At 38.8% G+C, this 25,582-nt stretch overlaps 1 protein-coding gene across 18 annotated transcripts in view; it reads left to right on the top strand.

Annotated features, from left to right (window-relative positions):
- The window catches only part of BLTP1 (bridge-like lipid transfer protein family member 1), a 243,901-nt gene that overhangs the window by 200,290 nt on the left and 18,029 nt on the right, over positions 1-25,582 (top strand). For 15 of the 18 annotated variants that reach the window (XM_008267929.4, XM_070047636.1, XM_008267930.4 and 12 more), the window contains 9 exons: positions 1,702-1,955; positions 8,852-9,067; positions 10,217-10,397; positions 11,259-11,460; positions 13,723-13,884; positions 14,400-14,539; positions 18,145-18,346; positions 21,845-22,045; positions 23,520-23,699. In XM_008267929.4, coding sequence (XP_008266151.3) covers positions 1,702-1,955; positions 8,852-9,067; positions 10,217-10,397; positions 11,259-11,460; positions 13,723-13,884; positions 14,400-14,539; positions 18,145-18,346; positions 21,845-22,045; positions 23,520-23,699 — 1,738 coding nt within the window. The remainder of the gene's footprint in view (positions 1-1,701; positions 1,956-8,851; positions 9,068-10,216; positions 10,398-11,258; positions 11,461-13,722; positions 13,885-14,399; positions 14,540-18,144; positions 18,347-21,844; positions 22,046-23,519; positions 23,700-25,582) is intronic. The other 3 variants (XM_070047638.1, XM_070047637.1, XM_008267932.4) reach the window with 1 other exon arrangement.

Here is a 25,582-nt window from a genome sequence, read left to right as displayed (position 1 = left end):
AAACTTTTTTGTCAAGTTACATTTAAAAAGGTGCTAATTCCAAATACATTCTCTTTTCTCTCATGCTTGAGTCTCTACATATCCCATATTTATTCTAAATTCAGTCAACCTGGGTTTTATTTCTTTTTCCTCAGAAAAGCTTGAGAAGTCACAATTTATGTGAATTGAATGCATTCTGCAGATTATGTGATTCTTTTTTTAAAAAAAAAAGTTATTTATTTGAAAGTCAGAGTTACACAGAGATAGAAAAGAGGCAGAGAGAGAGAGAGGTCTTCTATCTGCTGGTTCACTCCCCAATTGGCCAGAACGGCAGGAGCTGCACAGATCTGAAGCCAGGAGCCAGGAGCTTCTTCCAGGTCTCCCATGCAGGTGCAGGGGTCCAAAGACTTGGGCCATCTTCTACTGCTTCCACATAGGAAGCTCCTGGCTCCAAGCTTCAGATTGGCTCAGCCCTGGCCATTTTGGCCATATGGGGAGTCAACCAGCAGATAGAAGACCTTTTTCTCTGTCTCTTCCTCTCTCTCTATGTAAACTCTACTTCTCAAGTAAATAAATAAAATTAAAAATTTGGACGTATTCTGACAAGTCTGATTTGTATTCAGTAGCATGGATATTACACAAGGGGACTTCAAAAAGCTTGCAGAAAATGGAATTAAAAGGCAGGCTTATTTTGGTGTAAAAAAATTTTTGAAATCCTTGCAGTTTTTCATAATATACATTTTCCATGAACTTTTTGAAGACCCCACGTGTACAGTAAAGAATACCTGAATTCTGCAAATGTTTGATTTTTTTCCTTTTTTGAAATGTAGAGACACAGAAAGAGATAGATGAAGTTCTTAATGACTGGTCCACTCTGCAAATGTCCACAATAGCCAGAAATGGGCCAAATGGAAGCCAGGAGCCAGGACTCAAACCTAGGCACTCCAGTGTGGGAGATGGGTGTCCCAACTTCTGGCCTAACTACCAAGCCAGAAGACCACCCCAAATGTTTAAAATTATGTAATTACTAGTAACTTTTAACATTAAATTGCATTACTTTGCACATTATACTTTAGGCTTATCATTCTCAAAAGATACTCAAGCAGCTTGGAAAGCTAGGAATTGAAATTACATCCTAGGAAGCTTTGATGTTTTTTTGGCCTCCTATTGAAATTCTAAACTAGTCACATGGTGTTTATGCAGACAGTTTGGCTTAAAATACAACATTCTTGATACGTTATTTTTTTACTCAACTGCTTACAAATCTTCTCTTGACCAGTGAGGAGCTGATTTTAAGAATCATGCATGCACAAAAGGCATCTCCAAGCATGATGAGATAGCAATGTATCTGAACTGATGCTGCATGCTCTTCTATCACTAATTGCTTTGGCCATTTCTGGTGTACAGTTGATCATGTTTCTGGTGTTTCCACATGATTGTCATCTGCTGTAAAGAATTATAGTGTGTACTAATATGATATGTGTTTATATAAAGTAAAATTTCACTATGATTTTTAGTGTGTCAGTACTGTGACTCTCTCAGCTTCCTTTCTTGGTGTGCCATTTCATTTGTTCATAAGTCTTTCAGTTCAGAGTGAGGAAATTCAACTGAGAATTTTTTAGATGTTTAAACTTATATATATATATGTATTTTCTCTTTGCAATTGAGAAGGGATTTAAATACCTGATTTGTGTTTTCTTTCTTTCTTTTTTTTTTTAACAGTTTCCAGAGGAGACAGAGTTGGACCTTTTGTCAGTAACTGTTGAAGGTCCATCCCATTTCTCATCAAATAGTGAGGGTTCATGTTCAGTGTTCAGTTCTCCCAAGACTCCAGGAGGCTTTTCACCAGGCATTCCTTTCCAAACCGAGGAGGGCCGGCGGGATGACAGTTTGTCTTCTACCAGTGAGGATTCTGAGAAGGATGAAAAGGATGAAGACCGAGAGAGGGAAAGATTTTATATTTACAGGAAACCCTCGTGAGTAGCCTGTTTATTTTGAGATCTTTAGGTATGATTTCACAATCTACAACTGAGCCCAAAGTGTTATATCAAACTTAATGTTTACAAAAAAAAGTTTTTAAAATATTTTATTTATTTATTTGAAATGCAGAGTGAGAGAGGGAGATCTTCCATCCACTGAATTGTTCCCTAAATGGCCACAACAGCCAGAACTGGGCCAGGCCAGAGCCAGCATCCTGGAATTCCATCCAAGTATCCCTCATGAATGGCAAGGGCCTAATAAGCACTTGGACCATGTTTTGCTGTCTTCCTGCGCACATTAGCAGGAGCAGAATTGGCTGGTACTCAAACTGGCACTCTAATTGAGGATGCTGATGTCACAGCCAGTGACTTAACCTGCTGTACCACAGTGCTGGCCCCTATAAAAAAAAGCCTTTTAATGAATGCCCAGCTTGAAGAAGACTAATATACATACCCATGGCTTACTAATGTAATCTAATCTAGCTCCATGTGACAGTAATATTCTTTTTTAAAAATTTAAATTAGTCTATTCAAATCACATAATTTTGATGAATTATCTAAGATAATATCTATCAGGAGGATGGAAAGAAAGATGTGGCTATGATTTAAAGCAGAAAATTGTGATTTTTCCTGCCATTAAAAATAGCAGATTGTTGGGGCCAGTTAACGCCCTGGCCTGAAGCACCAGCATCCCATATGGACGCCGGTTCAAAACCTGGCTGCTCTACTTCCAATCCAACTCTCTGCTATGGTCTGGGAAAGCAGTAGAAGTCCTTGGGCCCCTGTACCTGTGTAAGAGACCCGGAAGAGGCTTTTGGCTCCTGACTTTGGATCAGAACAGCTCCAGCTGTTGCGGCCAATTGGGGAGTGGACCATCGGATGGAAGACCCCCCCACCCTGCTCTCCTCTCTCTCTCTGTGAAACTCTGACTTTCAAATAAATAAATAAATCTTTAAAAAAAAGTACAGTGAAGAAAAGTGTAAAGGGAAGGTGATTAGCAGTAGATGAAAGATTCCAACTGGTTTCTTGGAAGAAAGAAATAAGATGAGATAGTGTTAGTGAAATAAAGGATATATTTGAAAAATTGTTCAGTATATGCCCTCAAAAAGATCTTTGAGGATCTTTGGAACTGATATGCTTAAACTACATTCACATGAAGTAATGACAATAATAGTAAGGGTTTCTGATAATGGTAATACTGAAAAATTGGCTGAACACAAGAGTAAAGTTGGTCTATTCCCATCTTCTGTGTTCTGCATTCTAAGTTATAAGGATTCTTTCCTCCTTTCCTTAGACTAAAGCCACTACATCCTGCATGCTGTGTCTGCATATTTTTGATTTTGTATTCTAGAGTACATCCTCAAATAACTTGCTAAGAAAAGTTGTTATGTAGATCTACTTTATTCATTCACTTCATGTCTAAAGTAATTCACTGTTCTCATATCTGACTGGCTATTTGGTTGGGTACAGAATTTTCATCTAAGTAAGAAAAATTGCTCTATCTCTTCCACCATCAATATTTAGCCTATGTTAGTTGGAATCCTTTTTAATTCTGTAAATGTGACCTTTTTTATTTGGGTTATTATAGTCTGTTTTCTATCTGGAAGTTTTTAGGGTCTTTTTATCTTTTTGTTCTTTAATTTTGAAGTGATGTGTCAAAGTTTCAGTCTTTTCTAAGAAGTTTTTCCTAAATGTTTTAGTATTTCTTAAACATAAATTTCAAACTTGATTATAGGAAAGTTATTTTATATTTCTTTGGATAAATTCTTCCCTTTAGCTTTTCTCTTTAATGGTAATCATAGAATTCAGATATTTGCCCTCCTATACAACTGATCTATGTTTCTTTCCTTTTATGTTTTAAAAGAATTTTTAATTTGAAAGACAAAAGTTACAGAGAGAGAGAGAGAGAGAGAGAGCGATCTTCTATTTGCTAATTCACTCCCCAAGTGGTCACAATGGCTGAGGCTAATCCAGGCCAAAGCCAGGAGCTTCATCTGGGTCTCCCACATGGGTGTAGAGGCCCAAACACATGGCCATCTTCTGCTTCCTTTCCCAGGCCATTAGCAGGGCACTGGATTGAAGTGGAGCAGCCAGGATTCAAATGGGTGTCCATATTGGATGCTTGTGTCACAGGCAGCAGCTTTACACCTATACCACAATGCCAGCCCCTACATTTCCCTTTTTAAAAAATACTTTTGTTAGTTTTATTGAGGTATAATGTACGTTAAGGTAGTTTATCTTTTTCAGGTATACATTTTGATTTTTAAATTTTTTAAAATTTTATTTTAGTAAGAACACTTTGCACTGCCTTCTTAACAGACTTTAAAGTGAATAATACATTTATGGGTACTTTTTTTGTACAGCATAGCCCTAGAATTTTCTCATCTTATATAATTAAAACTATACCTGTTGACTAGCAACACCCTAAATCTCCCTCTCTCCAACTCCTGGCAACCCCTATTCTATTCTTTGCCTCCATGGGTTTGACTGTTTTAGATATTTCATGTAAGTAGATACGTGTGGTATTTCTCCTTCTGAATAATACTCTGTTTTATGTATGTATGTATGTATGTATGTATATCACATGTTTAAAATCCATTCATCTGAGATTGTTTCTACATCTTGGCTATTGTGAAATATGTTGTAATGAACCTGTTTGAGATGCTGATTTCAGTTCTTTGGATTAAATACTCTGAGGTGGTATTGCTGGATTATATGGTAGTTCTATTTATAATTGTTTAAGCAACTCCATACTGCTTTCCCTAGTAATTGTCCCATTTTATATTCTTTTTTTTCCATTTTATATTCTTAACAACAGTGTAAAACAGTTCCAATTTCACCACACCTTTACCAACAGTTGTTGTCTTTGTGTGTGTGTGTGTTATAATAGTAATCCTGACAGAGATAAGGTGATTGGTCACTGTGTTTTTAATTTGCATTTCCCTGATGATTGGTGAAACTGAGCAACTTTTCATATACCTGTTGGCTAATATTTATGTCTTAAGTCTAACACACTTTTAAGTTGGATTACTAGGTTTTTAAGCTATTGAGTTGTAAGAGTTCCTTATGTATTTTGAAAATTAGCCCTTTGTTATATATATGGTTTAAAAATATTTTCTCCCATCCTGCGGGTTGCCTTTTCACTGTTATTTCCTTTGCTCCACTGAAGCTTTTTTAGTTTGAGCAGTCCTATTAACTATTTTTGTTTTTGTTGTCTGGCTGCAGTGTCATATCCATGAAACCACTGCTAAGACCAATGTAATGTAGCTTTTTCCCTATGTTTATGTTTTCTTCTTCGAGTTTTATAGTTCCTAGTCTTACCATTTAAGTCTTTAATCTGTTTTTATTTGGGGAGGGGCATAGTGTGACTGAAGGGTCCAAATTCACTCTATTACAAGTGACTATCCAGTTTTTACCAATGCCATTTGTTAAAGAGCATATGGTATTATTTTCCTTTCTTTCCCTATGTGTCTGACTTCTTTTTATTCATTTATTTATTTATTTTATTTATTTATTTGAGAAGCAGAGTCACAGACAGAGAGAGGGAAAGACAGAAAGAAAGGTCTTCCATCCACTGATTCACTCCCCAAATGGCTGCAACAGATGGAGCTGGAACAGTCCGAAGCCAGGAGCCAGGAGCTTCTTCCCTGTCCCCCACATGGATGCAGGCACCCAAGCATTTTGGCCATTGTCCACTGCTTTCCCAGGCCATAGCAGAGAGTTGGATCAGGAGATGAGCAGCCAGAAGATTAACCTACTGTGCTACAGAACCAGCCCCTGTGTGTCTGACTTTTAATAAAATTTGCAAAGTAGTATTTAAATTTCATAATTTGAGAAAATGAAATCTCTTCCAACATAGAGAGTATCATTCATACACTGATATTGAAGCTTCCACACAGCAGTGATTACACTTGTCTTCATCACCTAGCACATTGCTTGATACATAATAGTTTCTTGCTCCATAATTATTAAATAAAAATGTGACTTTATTAAACTTAAGAAAAATGGGCTGGTACTGTGGTGTAGCAGGTAAAGCCGCCACTTCAATGCCAACAACCCATTTGGGCACCAATTCCAGACTCAGCTGCTCTGCTTCTGATATAGCTTCATGCTAATGTGCTTGAGAAAGCAGCAGAGGATGGCCCAAGTGCTTGGGTCCCTGCCACCCATGTGGGAGCCCTAGAAGAGGCTACAGGCACCTGGGTTAGGTCTGGCACAGCTCCAGCTGTTGCAGCTATTTGGGGAATTGTCGCTCCCCCTCTTCGTGGAGGAAGGACACAGGACCCTGCGCTGTTCTTTGGTCTGCTCGGCCCTCCCCGGGTTTGCTGCTGGTTCTTCCCGGGTTGGCTACCAACCCTTCCACCTCCGTGGAAGGGCGGTTCCCCCTGCCACTTTCCCCACTTCCGCGGGGGAGCGGCACACCGCCGGCCGGCTCTCTCGGGGGCTGCACAGGTGTTCCTTCAGATAGATGTTCCTGGTGCATGTTGTCTCTCTCCTCCTTTATAGTCCTCTTCCACCAATCCCAACTCTGCTACCCACACGCTGAGTATGCTGCTCTCCTCCAATCAGGAGCAGGATCAGCTCCTGCAGGTCATCACTCAAGTTGGCGAGAGGCAGCTGCATAGAAGTTGTTACTCCCTTCTCAGCGCCATATTGTGGGAGAGCAGATGCATAGAATAAGTCTTAATTCCAGTAACAGTCTAGTCCGAGTTGCTCCCCACAATTCCCCCTTTCTTTTTATTTTTTGGTGTTGATACGCGCCTGTCTTCAGTGCCCCGCGGCACACACTCTGCTCTGCTTGCTGGAGTTGCCCACAGGTGCTTACAAGCCCTACCAATCAGGCAAACCGAATCCGGGTCCTCTCTTCGCCATGTTGTGAGGAGATTTTTAGGCGCTGATCCGTGCCTGTGTTCGGTGCCCTGCAGCGCATGCTCTGCTCTGCTAGAACTGCCTGCAGGTGCTTACAAGCCCTACCAATCAGGCAAACCGAATCCAAGCCTTCTCATTGCCGTATTGTGGGGAGACTTATTGATGTTGATTCGTGCCTTTCTTCAGTGACCTGCGGCTCATACTCTGCCTGCAGGTGCTTATCACCTCACTAATCAGGCAGACCGAATCCAAGCTCTCTCATTGCCGTGTTGTGGGGAGGCCTTATTTTTCTCTATTTCTCTATCTCCGGGCATTCCTATTTCTCCTATTTTACTTCTATCTGCCAGCATTCCTATTTCTCTCATTTTACTTCTATACTTCTGTTTCTCTTATCCCCGCGGCTTCCCGGTGCCCGCCCCGAGGCTGCTTCCCGGCTCTGCGCGGCTTCCCGGCTTTGCACGCACTCCGCGGTCTCCGCGCCCTTCTCGCCCCCACCACGGCCCCGCGCCTCCTATCTATTCGTGCGCTCCCTCTGTGCGCAGCGGCTTCCGCGAATCACACAGCCTAGCTCACGTTTCTGCTACTGGCTTTCAGTCCAAGTTCCCCAGGCTAACCTGACGAAATTCAGCCTATAGCTTATGTCTCCGCTTCGGTTTGGCTTCCCGTCTTTTGCTCCCCGGGCTAATCTGACGTATTCCAACCTAGCTTACGCGTCTCCACCTCTGGTTTTAGCTTTTCGCCTTTTGCTCCCCGGGCTGACTTGACGAATCCCAAGCTAGCTTATGTCTCCACCTCAGCCTGCCCCCGCAGCTTCATTTTCCCTAACATTTTTCTCTACCCGGTATGTTTCCTAACTTTTCTTCCAACAATATTCCCCTCTCATTTCTCCTGGCTTCTCCCCACAGTCCGTATCCGAGTCTAAGTTCCTTCTAGCTTTCACTTTCGCTTTCGACCTTAGAGATTTCTCCCAGCTTCCCCCCGTACTCCATATCCGAGTCTATGCCTAGGCTTTCGATAGCTTCTTCTGGCACCTTTTCCGTCCGGCTTTTCCCTAGGCTCTTTGCTAGTCTCTCTCTCCGGTATTTTCTCACTTCTTCCCGCTTCTTCCCTCCTGGGTTTCCTATCCGAGTCACGGCACCATTATGTCGCTCCCCCTCTTCATGGAGGAACGACACTAAACCCTGCCTAGGTTTCCTATCCGAGTCACGGCACCATTATGTCGCTCCCCCTCTTCGTGGAGGAATGACACTAAACCCTGCCTAGGCTTCATATCCGAGTCACGGCACCATTATGTCGCTCCCCCTCTTCGTGGAGGAAGGACACAGGACCCTGCGCTGTTCTTTGGTCTGCTCGGCCCTCCCCGGGTTTGCTGCTGGTTCTTCCCGGGTTGGCTACCAACCCTTCCACCTCCGTGGAAGGGCGGTTCCCCCTGCCACTTTCCCCACTTCCGCGGGGGAGCGGCACACCGCCGGCCGGCTCTCTCGGGGGCTGCACAGGTGTTCCTTCAGATAGATGTTCCTGGTGCATGTTGTCTCTCTCCTCCTTTATAGTCCTCTTCCACCAATCCCAACTCTGCTACCCACACGCTGAGTATGCTGCTCTCCTCCAATCAGGAGCAGGATCAGCTCCTGCAGGTCATCACTCAAGTTGGCGAGAGGCAGCTGCATAGAAGTTGTTACTCCCTTCTCAGCGCCATATTGTAGGAGAGCAGATGCATAGAATAAGTCTTAATTCCAGTAACAGTCTAGTCCGAGTTGCTCCCCACAGGGAATGAACCAGTGGTTGGAAGATTTCTCTCTTTCTGTAACTCTGCCTTTCAAATAAATAAAAAACAGATCTTTAAAAATTAAAAAAAAAAAAACTTAAGAAAAACCAATTATTATGAACTACTTGAGTAATAGGAATGAATTTATGAAACAGTAATATTTACTTACAAACTATTTCTCACACAGCGTGTTGGAAAATAGTTTGTTAAAAAGACTTTCATTTTACTACAATGTAATGATCCATTGTTCTTTCTGTAGACATACATCTCGTAAGAAAGCAACAGGCTTTGCTGCTGTTCATCAGCTATTTACAGAACGCTGGCCAACTACACCTGTCAACCGAAGTCTTAGTGGCACAGCTACAGAGAGAAATATTGACTTTGAACTTGATATACGAGTTGAAATTGATAGTGGGAAATGTGTACTCCATCCAACAACCCTTTTACAAGAACATGATGATATAAGTTTGAGAAGGTAAGAAAATTGGTTAAAAAACAATTTATGTAGTTTTGTCTGTTAGAAATGCTATTCTTATCTCACTGAATTATAATAAACTTTTCCCTCTCCAAATACCAAAGTGCAAATTTAAAAAGTAGATGATTACAATTATAATGGTCAAATGGTTATTTACATAATATACAGTTTCTTTAAACAAGTGCAGAGTATTTTCCAGCTGCTAGAAATGGATATCTGATTTAGAGTGGAAATTTGTTAATTAAAAGTTGTATCTTTAGATTTCCCCTTCCAGCAAGCATGACTTTCTCAGTCTTTATCCTTGAATTGGCATGTTTCTATTTCAAGGAACAGTGCAACACTCAGAGGTATCTGGATTATTCATAACTTTGATGATTTCATAAAGAAATAATGATCAGGAGATAGTTGCACAGTCTGCTGAGGCATATATTCAAGATATATTTTCAACTTTACCATTTGTTTTCATCATTAAGTAAATGATAACATAAGCAGGTTTAACATTATTTTTTTTCATTTTTGGTTTTGCTTTTCTTTCCTAGTCTAAAAGTGAACTGTAAAACAAATGTTAGTGGATGGAAATGTAGATAATACAGCTACTGACACTTGTTGGAGTTGGTTAGTGGGTACATAGGGGCTCATCATATCATTCTGTTGGTTTTCTATGTTTGAATTTTTCTACTATAAAAGAAACTTAAAATGGTCTCTTTGTCTAATGAAACTTCTATAAAATAGAGAAAATAAGGAACTTTAAATATCAAACTCTTTAAAAATGTAATAGGATGATACAAAAAGAATGACTTTTAGCTTATTTTTGATTGAAATGTAATAATACATAACAATTGATATATTTAGCTGTTCTTTACCTATATATAGGAGAGTTTCATATGGTACAATCTAATATGGTCAGTTGAAATGATCATGACCTTAGGAGAGAATAACTACGCTATGTTGTTGTGAGGCAAACAGCATTGCTATCACTTGTGCAAAGCATTAGCTAGGATAACTAGAGATACTAATGAGCTTTACTTTTCCAAATTTTTAAGATAAAGTATTACATTCCACTTACTGTGTAAATAAAAGTTTGCTTTTAAATAAAAGATGAGACAAGTGTGTCCTTTTAAAAAAGATAAAATATTTTTCTCTTCATAGGAGTTATGATCGAAGTTCCAGGAGCTTAGATCAAGATTCTCCCTCAAAAAAGAAGAAGTTTCAAACTAATTATGCTTCCACCACCCATTTAATGACTGGCAAGAAAGTGCCATCATCTCTACAGACAAAGCCTAGTGACTTAGAGACAACAGTATTTTACATTCCTGGAGTTGACGTAAAGGTAAAAAAAATGTAACTGGGTAGTTTAAGAAATTAGACTATTAGTAGTAGTGTTTATTTTTTCTCATATATGTTCTTTTACTGATTATATTAAAAATAAGCCTTTTTGCCTTTTTTTGTCTAATATAGCCATATTCTGAACATAAGAACATCTAAATTGCAAGTTGCCACTTCCTTTAAATAGGAATTGCTATGAAAGCTTGGCAGAAAGAAGTTCGTTTTCATTTTTATACATTAAATTTTAAGCATACTCACTAAACTTTAGGGAAAATTCATTAAACAACTGTTTCTTTAGAGACTAGAATTTTAAAATTCTTGGCTATTAAGCTAGAAAGAACTTTTAAGAGAACCTGAAATTAACTTTTTATTTTAAGAATTATTAATTTGAAAGCTAGAGAAAGCACAGAACAAGAGAGAAATATCTTCCATCCACTGGTTCACTCCTCATACGGCTACAACAGCCAGTTCTGGGCCAGGCCAAAACCAGGAGCCTGGAACTCCGTCTTGATCTCCCATATGAATGGCAGGGTCCCAAGTACTTAGGCCATGTTCAGTTGTCTTCCCAGACTCATTAGCTGAAGTTGGATCAGAAATGGAATAGCTGGGACTCCAAACTGACACTGCAATGTGGGGCAGTGGTCCCACAAGCAGCAGCTTAACCTACTGCACCAGAAAACTAGCCTCTATTTAATTTTAAAAATGGAAAAGGCAAACAGTCTTCCCAGGATCACAAAGTTAACTTATAAAAGCTAGAACTCAGTCTTCTGATTCCTGCCCTCGTATTCTTTCTACATTTTTCTATATTTCTTAGTTTTCCTCATCTGTGCAATATAATTTTGAAAGCTTATTTGTTTCAATACAGTTGCATTACAATTCCAAGACCTTAAAGACCGAATCACCTAATGCCTCCAGAGGATCTTCCTTGCCAAGAACACTTTCCAAAGAGTCCAAGCTGTATGGTATGAAAGATAGTGCAACATCTCCTCCTTCTCCTCCTTTACCTTGCACTGTCCAGAACAAGACTAACACCTTACTTCCTCCCCAACCCCCACCTATTCCCTCAGGTATTGAAGAATATACTCTATTTTTTGACATTTATTTTCTTAACTGAATTATTAATCATCACCTACTTGCTCTATTGAGACTTTCGGATTCATGTGTTTACAAAAAAAGACATAGGCTTGTCAATAATGACTATGCAAAATTCCTATGTAGAAGCGTGGGCCAACTGTTTTTGGCTGTTTATCAAATTGCTGTTACTTTTGAATATCAGTTATTAAGCCTGGTATACTAAATAGTTTACTTAATTGCATTTTAAGTCAATGTACATTTAGAAAAGAGTAACTTAGGTAGTCAAAATTTGGAAGCTTACCATCAAACTTACATATTTAAGACAGAGTACATTGGGTTTAATCACATTTCTTTATTATCTGTTATTTTATAAAAGAATACTAAAACCTTAGTGGCTTCTAACCTCCACTACAGCAGTTTTTGATCAGAAATGCAGGAGCAGTTTGGCTTGATAGATGTAACTATGGTCTTTCATGAGGTTGCAGTTGATATATTTTCTAAGGCTGCCATCATCCAAGTACTTGACTGGGACTGAAAAATCTGCTTTCACCATGTCCCAAACATGTGGCTGGCTAGTAGATGCCCCAGTCCTACCCTGTGTGGATTTGTTTTCATAACATGGCAATTGACATCCCTCAACAGAAGTGACCCACATGTGTATAGATGAAGCACAGTATCATTTATGCCTTGGCCTCAAAAGTTGTACACCATCACTCCCACAGTGTCTTACTGATCATTCAAGTCATTGTAAGAAGGACCTGCACAGGGGCACGAATACCAGGAGGAAAGGAATATTTGAAGCTGTCTTAGAATCTGGCTGCCACAGTACATGAGTGATATCTTACATAAATGGTAGCATTTCCAATGAAAGGAATATCAGGCTAGACAACAATTATTTGAAAAAAAATACCATTTATGTGATAGAACTTGATGTATATGTCTTTAAAAATATTAAACCTGATGAAAAATGTAATATTTCAGTAGAAATTTACTTATTTATTTGAAGGGCAGAGTTATAGAAAGAGAGAGAGAGATCTTCCATCTACTGGTCACTCTCAAAGGCCGCAATGGCCAGGAGCCTAGAACTCCAGCTGGGTCTCCCACGTGGTTGGAAGGGGCCCAGGCACTTAGGCCATATTCTGCTGCTTTCCCCGGGTGCATTAGCAGGGAGCTGCATCAGAAGTAGAGCAGTTAGGACTCGAATCAGCGCTCATATGGGATGCTGGCATTGTGGTCAGTGGCTTAAGTTGCCACACTACAATGCCTACCCCAATAATGCTTAATATTTTTATATCACTTTTTTTTTTTTTTTTGACAGGCAGAGTGGACAGTGAGAGAGAGAGACAGAGAGAAAGGTCTTCCCTTGCCGTTGGTTCACCCTCCAATGGCCGCCGCAGCCGGCGCGCTGCGGCCGGCGCACCGCGCTGATCCGATGGCAGGAGCCAGGAGCCAGGTGCTTTTCCTGGTCTCCCATGGGGTGCAGGGCCCAAGCACCTGGGCCATCCTCCACTGCACTCCCGGGCCACAGCAGAGAGCTGGCCTGGAAGAGGGGCAACCGGGACAGAATCCGGCGCCCCGACCAGGACTAGAACCCAGTGTGCTGGCGCCGCTAGGCGGAGGATTAGCCTAGTGAGCCGCGGCGCCGGCCATATATCACTTTTTGATTGAAAAGATACATCTATATCCATTAAGCACAAGGCAGATATTATCCCATTTTATAAATGATGACCATTAAGGCTCAAAGGAGTTGAACATTTTCCTGTTTTTATATAACTAGTAAATGTTATATACCTAAGCCAAATTTGGATAACTAGAAGAAAAGGAAGATGGCATTCCACATAGGGAAGCATTACAAAAATGTGTAAGCTTAGCCTATGTACTACCTGAGAAGAATGATGTGTTGTCTGCTTGCACTAAATATTGTTAGAGTTCTTTGTATCTTCTTAAATAGATGAAAGTATGAATGCTAATGAGAGATTTTACAAATTATAATTTGAAAAATTGGATCCAGATTTGTAATCTAGAGCAAATAGGAGTAACCATTGTATTATACATCAATAATCATCTTTATATTCAAATATTAATGTATTATTTCTATCAACCTATTTTTATTGCTTTCTTATATGGTATTAGTTATAAGGTGATTCACCTGATTAGACTTATATAATTCTGATTTCTTACTAAATTGTCTTATGCTTTATTGGAACATTTTATTAAATTTCATTAACTGTACATCACATTTATAAATATTCTAGCCAAAGGAAAAGGAAGTGGAGGAGTAAAAACAGCCAAGTTGTATGCCTGGGTAGCACTTCAGTCATTGCCCGAAGAAATGGTTATTAGTCCCTGCCTACTAGACTTTCTGGAAAAGGCTCTGGAAACTATCCCGATTACACCAATTGAAAGGAATTATACAAGTAAGCATTCTTCTTATACTTTTCCATCACGTATATTTTGAGATCCTACTCCTTAGAAGAATTTTTTAATTCTATTTACATTATTGTATAATGTGTTCAATTGTAATATAAAAAGAATTACAGAACTAAAGAACTTAGAAGATCATCTAATCCTCATTTACAAATGGAGAAACTAAGTCCTAGTGAGGTTACATGATTTTCTCAGGACCACAGTTGGTTAATGACAAAATTAACACCCTTCAGTCCTACATGCGTCTCTTAGATTGGAACTGATTCAAAGGCAAAAGGTATAATCACTATTTTCTTGGTAAAATACTTGGTATAGCAGCAGATGAATTTGAGTTTGAGGGAATGAGCAAGAAGTTGAATAGGAAAAGATGTATAGAATGATGCACTAGAGAAGCAAAATTTCTGGCTGTTGATACCTGTATGGTATATGTAAGAGATAAAGATCATTTAATAAATAGCTCTCCCTTGACCTAATAGTAAAACTTAAAATTACATATTTTTAACAGCTGTCAGCTCACAAGATGAAGATATGGGGCATTTTGAAATACCAGATCCTATGGAAGAATCAACAACATCATTAGTATCATCTTCAACATCTGCTTACTCTTCCTTCCCTGTAGATGTTGTGGTTTATGTACGAGTTCAGGTGATATACTTCATTTATTCTTTTTTGTTTTAGAAAAAATTATTTTTGTTAAATTATTTAAAGATTTCAACATTATTTTCCTTTCAAGTTTTCTTTATCTTGGCTTCATGGACCTTTAGCATGTCCATGATAGCTTGCAGACTGCTCGCATCTCTGGGAAATATATGTATAATTTTGTGTGTATAGTCACTTTTCTGCTAGGATGTTTCATAGGTCTTTTGGTTTCAAAATTTAGATCCCATACTTTTGTAGCAAAAATAACAATGTGTGTGTGTGTGTGTGTATTTAAAAACAAGTTTTAAAGATTTATTTATTTATTTGAAAGACACAGCCAGAGAGAGAGAGGAAGAGACAGAGTGAGAGAGAGGGGGATCTTCCATTCGCTGGTTCACTCCCCAGATGGCCACAGCAGCCAGTGCTCGGCCACGGCGAGGCCAGAGCCAGGAGTATCCTCTAAGTCTCCCGTGTGGGTGGCAGAATCCCCAGTACCTGGCCTCCTCTGCTAACTTTTTGCAGGCCATCACCAGGGAGCTGAGTTGAAATACCAGCCCGCCTATATGTGATGCTAGTGTCACAGGCAACAGCCTTATCTCTTACGCCACAACACCAGCCCCATAACAGTACCTATATTAAAACCCTTGGGGGCAATGCTGTAGCATAGCAGGTAAAGCTACCACCTGCAGTGCCAGTGGTTCAAGTCCTGGCTGCTCCTCCTCTGATCTGGCTCTCTGCACCCACATGGGAGACCCAGAAGAAACTCCTGGCTCCTGGCTTCAGATCAGTGCAGTTCTGGCCATTGTAGCCATCTAGGGAGTGAACCAATGGATGGAAGATCTCTCTCTTTCTCTCTGTGCTACTGCCTCTCTGGACCTCTGCCTTTCAAATAAATAAATAAATCTATCAAAAAAAAAAAAAAAACCTTTATGTCTTTCGTATTAGTGTACCTTTATTTTTTACCATTACAGTTGTCTTCTGATCAGTTATAAAGCCTAATTGAGATATGTAAAATCACAGTAGTACCTTTGTTAGAATTTCTGCCATGAGTTATATAGTTTTATTTAATATTTTATTGTAAAATACCATCTTATCAGTAAACCTTTGGGAACATCTGACTGAATCTATTAGGGTTGATTGAAAACTGCTTGTTTCCACTTCAATTAAAATCTTAATATCAAGAATAAAAAAATTCTAATGATCATCTGTTCCAGGTATTTTCTGTAATAGCAAATTGAACAAAAAAAAAGCTTCAATCTGATATATTGGAGTTCTGTACTAGCTTTTTTGAAAATCTGATAAAACACATAATGTATGAGAGCTTGAGGGTTTATAAAACCTTAAAACCTTTGTCACTAATACATTTTTTAATATTTTAGTGTAAACAAAAATACTCTTCTAAAAGACTTGATTATAAACAAGTAAAATAGAATCACAACTATTTTTAAGGTTCTGAAATATCTAGATGTCTAATTGTTGCTCAGAGATGGCTCTTCAAGTATGTAGCTTTTTTTTTTTTTTTTTTTTTTTGGACAGGCAGAGTTAGAGAGAGAGAGAGAGAGAGAGAAAGGTCTTCCTTCCATTAATTCACCCCCCAAATGGCCGCTACTGCCGGTGCACTGTGCCAATCCGAAGCCAGGAGCCAGGTGCTTCCTCCTGGTCTCCCATGCGGGTACAGGGCTCAAGCACTTGGGCCATCCTCCACTGCACTCCCGGGCCGCAGCAGAGAGCTGGACTGGAAGAGGAGCAACTGGGACAGAATCTGGCACCCAAACCGGGACTAGAACCTGGAGTGCTGGCGCTACAGGTGGAGGATTAGCCTAGTGAGCCACAGTGCTGGCCCAAGTATATAGCTTTTAAAAAATGATACCATTTTGTTAAAACATTTTGGTTCAGGGAAATATCAAATATTCAGTTCCACTGAATATGTTGATTACTTTTGGTACTAAGAATATATTTTTTTTTTTTTGACAGGCAGAGTGGACAGTGAGAGAGAGAGACAGAGAGAAAGGTCTTCCTTTGCCGTTGGTTCACCCTCCAATGGCTGCCGCGGCCGGCGCGCTGCAGCCGGCGCACCGCGCTGATCCGATGGCAGGAGCCAGGAGCCAGGTGCTTTTCCTGGTCTCCCATGGGGTGCAGGGCCCAAGCACCTGGGCCATCCTCCACTGCACTCCCGGGCCACAGCAGAGAGCTGGCCTGGAAGAGGGGCAACCGGGACAGAATCCGGCGCCCCAACCGGGACTAGAACCCGGTGTGCTGGTGCCGCTAGGCGGAGGATTAGCCTAGTGAGCCGCGGCACCGGCCCAGTACTAAGAATATTTTAATAATATTAATTCTTCCATTCCATGAAACTTCTTTCCATTTTCTTACCTCTTCAAATACTTTGACCAGTCTTTTGTAATTATTATTGTACAGATCATTCACTTCCTTGGTTAAATTCATTCCTAGCTATTTTGTTTGTTGCTATTGTGATCAGGGTTGCTTTCTTCATTTTTGTTTTCATAAAGTTCATTATCAGTGTATACAAATGTTCATGATTTTTGAGGGTTGATTTTGCATCCTGAAACTCATTTATTGAACTTATTAATTCATTTTTGAACTCATTTATCATTTCAAAGGGTTTTTTTTTTTACTGAAATCTAGGTTTTTAATCTCTGTAAAATCAAGTCATCTGGAAACACAAATAATTTGAATTCCTTCTTTCCTACTTGAATGCTCTTTATTTCATTCTCTTACTGAGTTGTTCTAGCTGGTTTCAGAACTATGTTGAACAGGAATGATGAAATCGAACATTCTTGTCTTGTTCCAGCTTTTAGAAGAAATATTTTTTAGCTTTTTCTGCATTCAGAATAATATTGGCTATGGATCTGACATAAATGGTTATTATTGTGTTAACATATTTGCTCTTTTTTTTTTTTTTAAAGATTTTTATTTGAAAGGCAGAGTGATAGCAACAGAGAGACTGAGGGGGAGAGAGAGAGAAAGAGAGAACTTCAACCTGCTGGTTCACTCCCCAAATAGCTGAAGCCAGGAACTATACAGCCTCCTGGTCTGCCACATGGGTGTTAGGGACTCAAGTACTTGAGCCATCTTCCACTGCCTTCCAAAGCTAATTAGCAGGAAGTAGAGCATCCTGGATTTGAACCAGCACTGATATGAGACATTGGTATTACAAGCAGTGGTTTAATCTGTTGTGCCACATCAACCCCAAAATTTGTGCTTTCTATTTGTAATTCTTGAGGGATTTTATCTTGAAGGAACGTTGAACTTCATCAAATATTCTGTAGATCTGTGAAATTAGCATATGGTTTTCTATCTTTCTTTCTGTGGATGTGTTGTATTATGTTGGTTGATCTGATTATGTGGAACTATCCTTGCATCCTGAGATAAAGTCTACTTAATTATGGGAAAAAAAGAAAAATCTGGGACATTGAACACAAAAGCTTTTTAACTGTCAGTTGAGTAAATGTGATAAATTTGGTGTATGTGGACTAAAATGAAAATGAAACCTTTGTAATATAATATTTATATATAATATAATATTTTATTATATACTATTTTTTTAACCATTAGTTCTTAGAGAACTGTTTTTGGCTTTCTGCTCTTTTTAGCCCTCACAGATCAAGTTTAGCTGTTTACCGGTATCAAGAGTAGAGTGCATGCTAAAGCTGCCATCTCTGGACTTGGTGTTTTCTTCAAACCGAGGAGAGCTGGAAACTTTAGGGACTACATACCCTGTAGAAAGTTTATCCCCTGGGGGTAGCGCCACTCAGAGTGGAACAAAGACTTCTACTAGCAAAACTGGAATACCAGGTATACAAACATTTTTTTCCTCCTCTGGTATAAAGCCAAATATTATTTTTAAATAAAAATTTTAATATTTTTAAATAAATTAGGAAAGGAGACTATTTAAGGTATTTAAGAATTAGAGTATATATGGAAAAATTCTGTAATGGGCTAAAGTTTTGAGTATATTTTGTATGTTGAGTACCTTTTAGTTTATATCTTTGAGTAGCATTTAGTTGGCATTTTACTTTGAGCTTGAATGTACATACTACCAGCACTGTGACATAACTGTTATATAATAATCTATACATGCAAGTACTTTTGAATGTGATAAACTGCATTTTTATTTTGTGATAAATTGGATTTTATACTTAGGAGTAATTAGTGTTGCAAATGGAAGAGAAATATTGCTATCTTACAAGTATTTCCTATCCACTGAATTAAAATTTTATCAAATAGCATATATGTTTTATAATGATAAAATTTGTAACCTAATTAAAATGTCTGTTTAATTAAAGATTTTGTTTTTAAGACACAGTGATGGTTTCCTAATGAGATATTCTATGTTATGTTAAAGTTTCAGGGTCATTTTTTCCCTAAAAATTGTAGAGAGATCACAAATGCAAATGATAAACATTTTATTGAATACTTCTAAAGAAACAGGTTAAATTGAACAAAAATTGGTAAGAGGACTAGAATATCATAAAAACAGTGACTCTTATCTAGAGGCAATTTTGTCCCAAGGAGAAATTTGACAATGTTGAGAAAGTCCTGATTGTCACAGTGAAAGCCTACAACCGACAGCTAAATGGGAAGACCAGGGATGCTCCTTAATATCCTATGGTACTCATGATAACCCCTACCCTTCCTATCCTACAGTAATCACTATGCATAATTCAAATCGACTTTTCTGTGTAACTTTAAAAAGTTTTTAAATATCATAGGTAGTTTCACAAACTATTAAATATGTATCTCAAATAATTTTAATGGCTATATGATATTCCATCATTTTATATTTTTGAGATTCTCTGGAATTTTTGTGGGCTTTTTCAATTCAATAATTCTGAAATGTACATCTTTGTATATAATATTATAAACAAAGATATTCTTAGTTTATATTCTTGAAAGTTGAATTTGGCCATTTGAGAATATGAACATTTTTAAAGTATTTCAAAGATTTTGTTGTCTATTAAGACTACAAGATTTCTATGCCTTTATCAGCTCCAAGTTCACTGTACTCTTTAGTGTATTTTTAATCTCTTGTCTATGTGATGGAGTAAAATGGGATATTACTAAATTAATTTACATTGCCCATTCCTATTTCACCTTTTTCTTAATTAAAACATGTTACAATTATTACTACTTGAATTATATATATATACATATATATGTATGTATGTACTGTGCTAGGAATATGTCATGAAGGGAATGTGACATGAGCAACTCTATTTTGAGTGTGACTACATTTTATGATTTTTTAGAAAGTAACCAAAAAATATAAAACAATCCTTATTTTATCATCATAAATTCACAAAGGAATGATGATGAAAAATAAAATATTACAGGTTGTAACAATGTCCATTCTTCCAAAGGACCATCACTGAATGTTGACATGGTCTGGGTCACTGCTAGGGTTTAGATATGCAGTAATGAACTTAGCTAACAGACATAGTCCTTCTAATGTGGAACTTAAAATTAATTTTTAAAAATAATAACCAAGCAAAATAGCGTATTTTAAGTGGAAATGTGAAGTGGGTGGGTATGAGTTAGCCAAGCGGAAAACTGGGGACATGTACATTCCATTTGTAGAATACAAAAATCCATGATGCAGGAACGAGTTTGAAAACTTTAGGGAAAAAAGAAAAACCAGTGCATGTGAAGCATGATTAGCAGAGGGTAGTCTGGCATAGGAAAGGCTTAGAGAGATGAGTAAGAGCCAAATCATGTGGGGAAGGAAACAGCTGATGTGGGCAAGCCAGTGAAAGATTAAGCAGATTAGTGAACGTGATTCTCACTTACACTTTAAGAACACCAGTCTAGTTTCAGTGTGGCAATTGTTTAGACTGGAAAGAAGCAGAGAGCGCCGTTGGTCATTTCAGTAGTGCAGCCAGAGTTGATAATTGATTATGCTAGAATAGTAGTAGTGAAACAGAGGGAACTAAACAGTTTATATGAGATATAGACATGATATGGTGATAAACTGCAAGACAAGTCAGGAGTGGGAAGGATAAAGTATTAATCAGTTTTTCATTACTACAACAAAATACTTGAAGCAGGCTATTTGATGAAGACAGCAGGTTTATTTTGGCTCATGATTCTAGAGGTTCAGAGTCCAAGATTGGGTGGGCTTCACTGGTTTGGGCTCTGGTAATAGTCTTCTCTCTGGCAGAGTCCTGAGGTAGCACAGGGCCTCATATGACAAGAGACATGGGATGCAACTGTGTGTCTGTGTGGTGTGTCCCTCTTACAGTGCCTCCAGGATTCAATCATAGAGGCTCCACTCTAATGACCTTATGGAATTCTAATCACTTCACAAAGGGGCCACCTCTAGACATCATAGTTAGATTAAGATTCCAACTCCTTAATGCCTCACATTGGAGGTTAAATTTCAACACATAAAACCTTGAGGGACACTCAAGCTACACGTAAACCATAGCAGATAACAAATAATTCCCAAGTTTCTCATTGAGCTATTTGCATAGAAGTGTCATTAACCACAGATAAGGAACAACTGGAAGAAAAGTAGATTCAGGGGATAAGACCAGGGTTCAGTTCAGACATAATAATCTTAAAATGCCTAAGACTCATTCTATTAGATGGTCAAGTAGGCAGTTATAATATGTAAATCTAAAGATCTGGTCTGGAGATACATTTTAGAATCATCAAAATAATATACTGCTCTAGTAAGATGATCTCATATTTATGTTTAAAGCATATTTGAAATTAACCTGTTCATCATTGGTAAATGTTACCAATTAAGACACTTGGCTCTTTAGAGAAATATGTTCTGAATTTGCATACCTCGCACTACATTCACTATTACTACTGAAATGTGGCCTCCAGCTACGATAGGGATATTTTTATCTTATATTCTTCTTCTTTTGCTTAAACACCAACTATTTTGCAAAGCAGAAAAGAAATGTGAAACCAGGTAGTAGGCCAAATGTATATAAATAATTAAAGTTAAACAGAGTATTTAACGTGGGTTTACAGTAAATTGGGAAATATACCTGTGTTTATTTCAGTTTTCAATTTTAAGGATTTAAATATGTTGATCCATTTATGTTTGTTTCCATTTTATTTTGAAGTCCTGTTTTTGAGAACATAATTGAGATCTTCAAAAAGTTCATGGACAATATGCATCATGAGAAAACTATGCATCGATTTCAAAGTTTTTGAACCAAAATAAAGTTAATTTTTAATTCTGTTTCTTGTGACATTTTTGAAGTGCCCTTGTATTAGTGGCTGACTTGTAGAACTTTCTTGTGGTTTATAAATAATTTGGGTATCTTGTGTTCACTGCAGGTCCATCGGGGTTGGGCAGCCCTCTTGGCAGAAGTCGACATAGTAGTAGTCAGTCGGATCTGACCAGTGCCAGCAGCAGTTCATCTGGCCTGAGCTTTACCGCATGCATGTCTGACTTTTCCCTTTATGTATTTCATCCATACGGAGCAGGGAAACAAAAAACTGCTGTTTCTGCCCTCACCCCTGGATCAGGAGGACTAGGTATATTTCACAGATACATGTCTTTTCAAATTTGTTTGATTATTTCAAGCTTTCTCACACTTTTCATGGTTTCTTTTGTTAAACCATAACACCTTTTTTTTTTTTTTTTTTTTTTTGACAGGCAGAGTTAGAGAGAGAGAAAGGTCTTCCTTCTGTTGGTTCACCCCCCAAAAAAGCCAGGAGCCAGGAGCCAGGAGCCAGGTGCTTCCTCCTGGTCTCCCATGCGGGTGCAGGGCCCAAGCACTTGGGCCACCCTCCACTGCCTTCCCAGGCAACAGCAGAGAGCTGGGCTGGAAGAGGGGCAACCGGGACAGAATCCAGCGCCCCAAGTGAGACTAGAACCCGGTGTGCTGGCGCCGCAGGCGGAGGATTAGCCTAGTGAGCCACGGCGCCTGCCACCATAATACCTTTAATAATAGAGATATAACAAGTTCAAAACTTTATGTTTCGGGGCCAGCACTGTGGCATAGCAGGTAAAGCCACTGCCTGCAGTGCTGGCATCCCATATGGGTGCAGGTTCAATTCCCAGCCACTCCACTTCCAATCCAGGTCTCTGCTGTGGCCAGGAAAAGCCCTAGTAGATGGCCCAAGCCCTTGGGCCCCTGCACCCAAATGGGAGACCTGCAAGAAGCTCCTGGCTCCTAGCTTTGGATCAGCCCAGCTCCGGCCAGTGTGGTCATTTAAGGAGTGAATCAGTGGATGGAAGACATCTCTCTCTCTCTCTCACTTTGACTTTCAAGTAAAATCAATAAATCTTTAAAAATGAAAAACCTTTTCCCTTTGGTAATACCTACGATATCTCTTCATAATAAATACAAATATGAAATAAGGAATTCAGGTAAGTTAATTGTTTAAGAATTTAAAAACAAAATATATTCTAACTGATATACATAGCACAGTCATCTTTGAATATCAAAGGTTATTTGTTACTTAAATGTTTAAATGTCTTAGTGAATTTGTGTAAGAAATTATATTCTATAAAATAAAATATTAAAGTGCATAGGTCATGTTTTTAAGTTTAAAACAAAACTATGGTTTAAGTCAATTATTTAGTGAACACTGAATTTCATTAGCATTTTAACATGCAGATAAACCACTAAAAATATATAATATCTTGTTAGTAATGAATATCCATTCACTATATTTAGACAATAACAAAGACGACACAGATTATATAATAATTCCAGCTTTTTTGTTGTTGTTGGAGAAGGGCTGTAAAAATTATCAGTTATGTTTATGAGCTTAAACCTAGGAATGCTAATGGTCATTAGATATTCTGCTGAAATTTTTACTTCATTTAATTGATTTTAATTGATGGCTTATTACAGTGCATTGGATAATTTTCATCAAAGTAGTTATATATATGTGTATGTAACATATATATATGTTATATATATGTGTAGTTATATATATGTGTAGTTATATATATGTATATGTGTTTATTGTTGTGGCAATCTTTGTTTTGTTCTTTTAGGGAATGTGGATGAAGAGCCCACTTCAGTCACTGGTCGAAAAGACTCTCTTAGTATAAACCTTGAATTTGTAAAAGTGAGTTTGTCTCGAATAAGGCGTTCTGGAGGCGCCTCATTTTTTGAAAGTCAGGCTGTGAGCAAGTCTACAAACAAAATGGACACTACATTAATAAATATATCTGGTAATAAATTTTTAAAATATTATTTTCCTGAATTAAATAATGGTCTCTTTTTTTTATTTTTTTTATTTTTTATTTTTTGACAGGCAGAGTGGACAGTGAGAGAGAGATACAGAGAGAAAGGTCTTCCTTTGCCATTGGTTCACCCTCCAATGGCCGCCGCGGCCAGCGCGCTGCGGCCGGCGCACTGTGCTGATCCGATGGCAGGAGCCAGGAGCCAGGTGCTTTTCCTGGTCTCCCATGGGGTGCAGGGCCCAAGCACCTGGGCCATCCTCCACTGCACTCCCTGGCCACAGCAGAGAGCTGGCCTGGAAGAGGGGCAACCGGGACAGAATCCGGCGCCCTGACCGGGACTAGAACCCAGTGTGCCGGCGCCGCTAGGCAGAGGATTAGCCTAGTGAGCCGCGGCGCCGGCCCAAATAATGGTCTCTTTAACAGTGTTTAAATATTAGTTTCCCTTAACTTTTTGGTGATAAGTTGATTTAAAGTAGAAGAATGACAGTACAGCTTACTGTGCTTTGTCAGTCCAAGTAGTCAATGTTAGAAATATGGTTTCTAGATAAATAGATGTGTCACCAAAAGGCTAGAACACAGCTAATTGAATTACTTCTTTTCTTACTTCTTCTCCACCATGAATTAATAACACTTCTGACTTTGTTTGACCTTTTAAAGTGCCCCTTTTAAAAAGGGATGATTGATGTTAAAAATTTCTGCTTAATACAGATCTTGAGTTTTGTGGTGTCTGTTAATACCGTAAGAACTAGCTATGTAGCCGGCGCCACGGCTCACTAGGCTAATCCTCCGCCTTGCGGCGCCGGCACACCGGGTTCTAGTCCCAGTCGGGGCACCGGATTCTGTCCCGGTTGCCCCTCTTCCAGGCCAGCTCTCTACTGTGGCCAGGGAGTGCAGTGGAGGATGGCCCAAGTGCTTGGGCCCTGCACCCCATGGGAGACCAGGAGAAGTACCTGGCTCCTGCCATCGGATCAGCGCGGTACGCCGGCCGCAGCGCACTGGCCGCGGCGGCCATTGGAGGGTGAACCAACAGCAAAGGAAGACCTTTCTCTCGGTCTCTCTCTCCTACTGTCCACTCTGCCTGTCAAAAAAAAAAAAAAAAAAAATTAAGAACTAGCTATGTAACAGTGAGCAAAAAACTTATTAACAATTACATTACTTATTTAAACATTTTAAAAAATTCAACATACTGAGTTAAAACTTTTGTAATTTTTAAAAATTATGGAAAATGGATTTGAAAGATATTTATTTTGCTGTAAAAATTTTGAAATCCATGAATATAAAATTTTCCAAAAATTCATGAAAAGCGTATTATGAAAAAAATCATGCATAGATTTTAAGGCTTTTAGTGTTAAAAAATAATCTTTTAAAACTCATTTTTCCAACAGACTTTTTAAGGTAACTTCATATAGTATGTTCACTTTAACCTCATAGTCATTTAGTAACCTGTATTAGACTATGTTTTACAGTGTACTTTTGTCAGGTACTCTGCCGGGTGACTGAGGAGAGCAGGCATGAATAAAGCAAGGTCTTATGTGTAGACAAATAAATGACAATACTATCATGGGAGTTTATATAAAGGGGGTGAAACAATAAATTCTATCTTTATATATTAGAAAAGGCTTCACAAGTAAACGGTGTTTGGACCAGATCTTGAAAATTAAGTAGGAATATTCTTGAAGGTAGCAACATAATATTCCATGACACCATGAGCATCACTCATGTGCTTTTGGATCATACCTTGATTAACTGTGACTGAAGCTTAGGGTATAACAGGACATGTAATTGGTTGTACAAAAGTAGGTGGGGCTGTTGGAAAAGCTGAAGAAGTCGATCAGGACCAGCCTGTAGAGGAATTTAAGTGCAAGTGTGTA

Source organism: Oryctolagus cuniculus, chromosome 8, assembly GCF_964237555.1.
Source record: "Oryctolagus cuniculus chromosome 8, mOryCun1.1, whole genome shotgun sequence".
Taxonomy (NCBI): domain Eukaryota; kingdom Metazoa; phylum Chordata; class Mammalia; order Lagomorpha; family Leporidae; genus Oryctolagus; species Oryctolagus cuniculus.
Note: the sequence above shows the minus strand (reverse complement) of the source record. Positions and strands in the feature narration are given on the sequence as shown.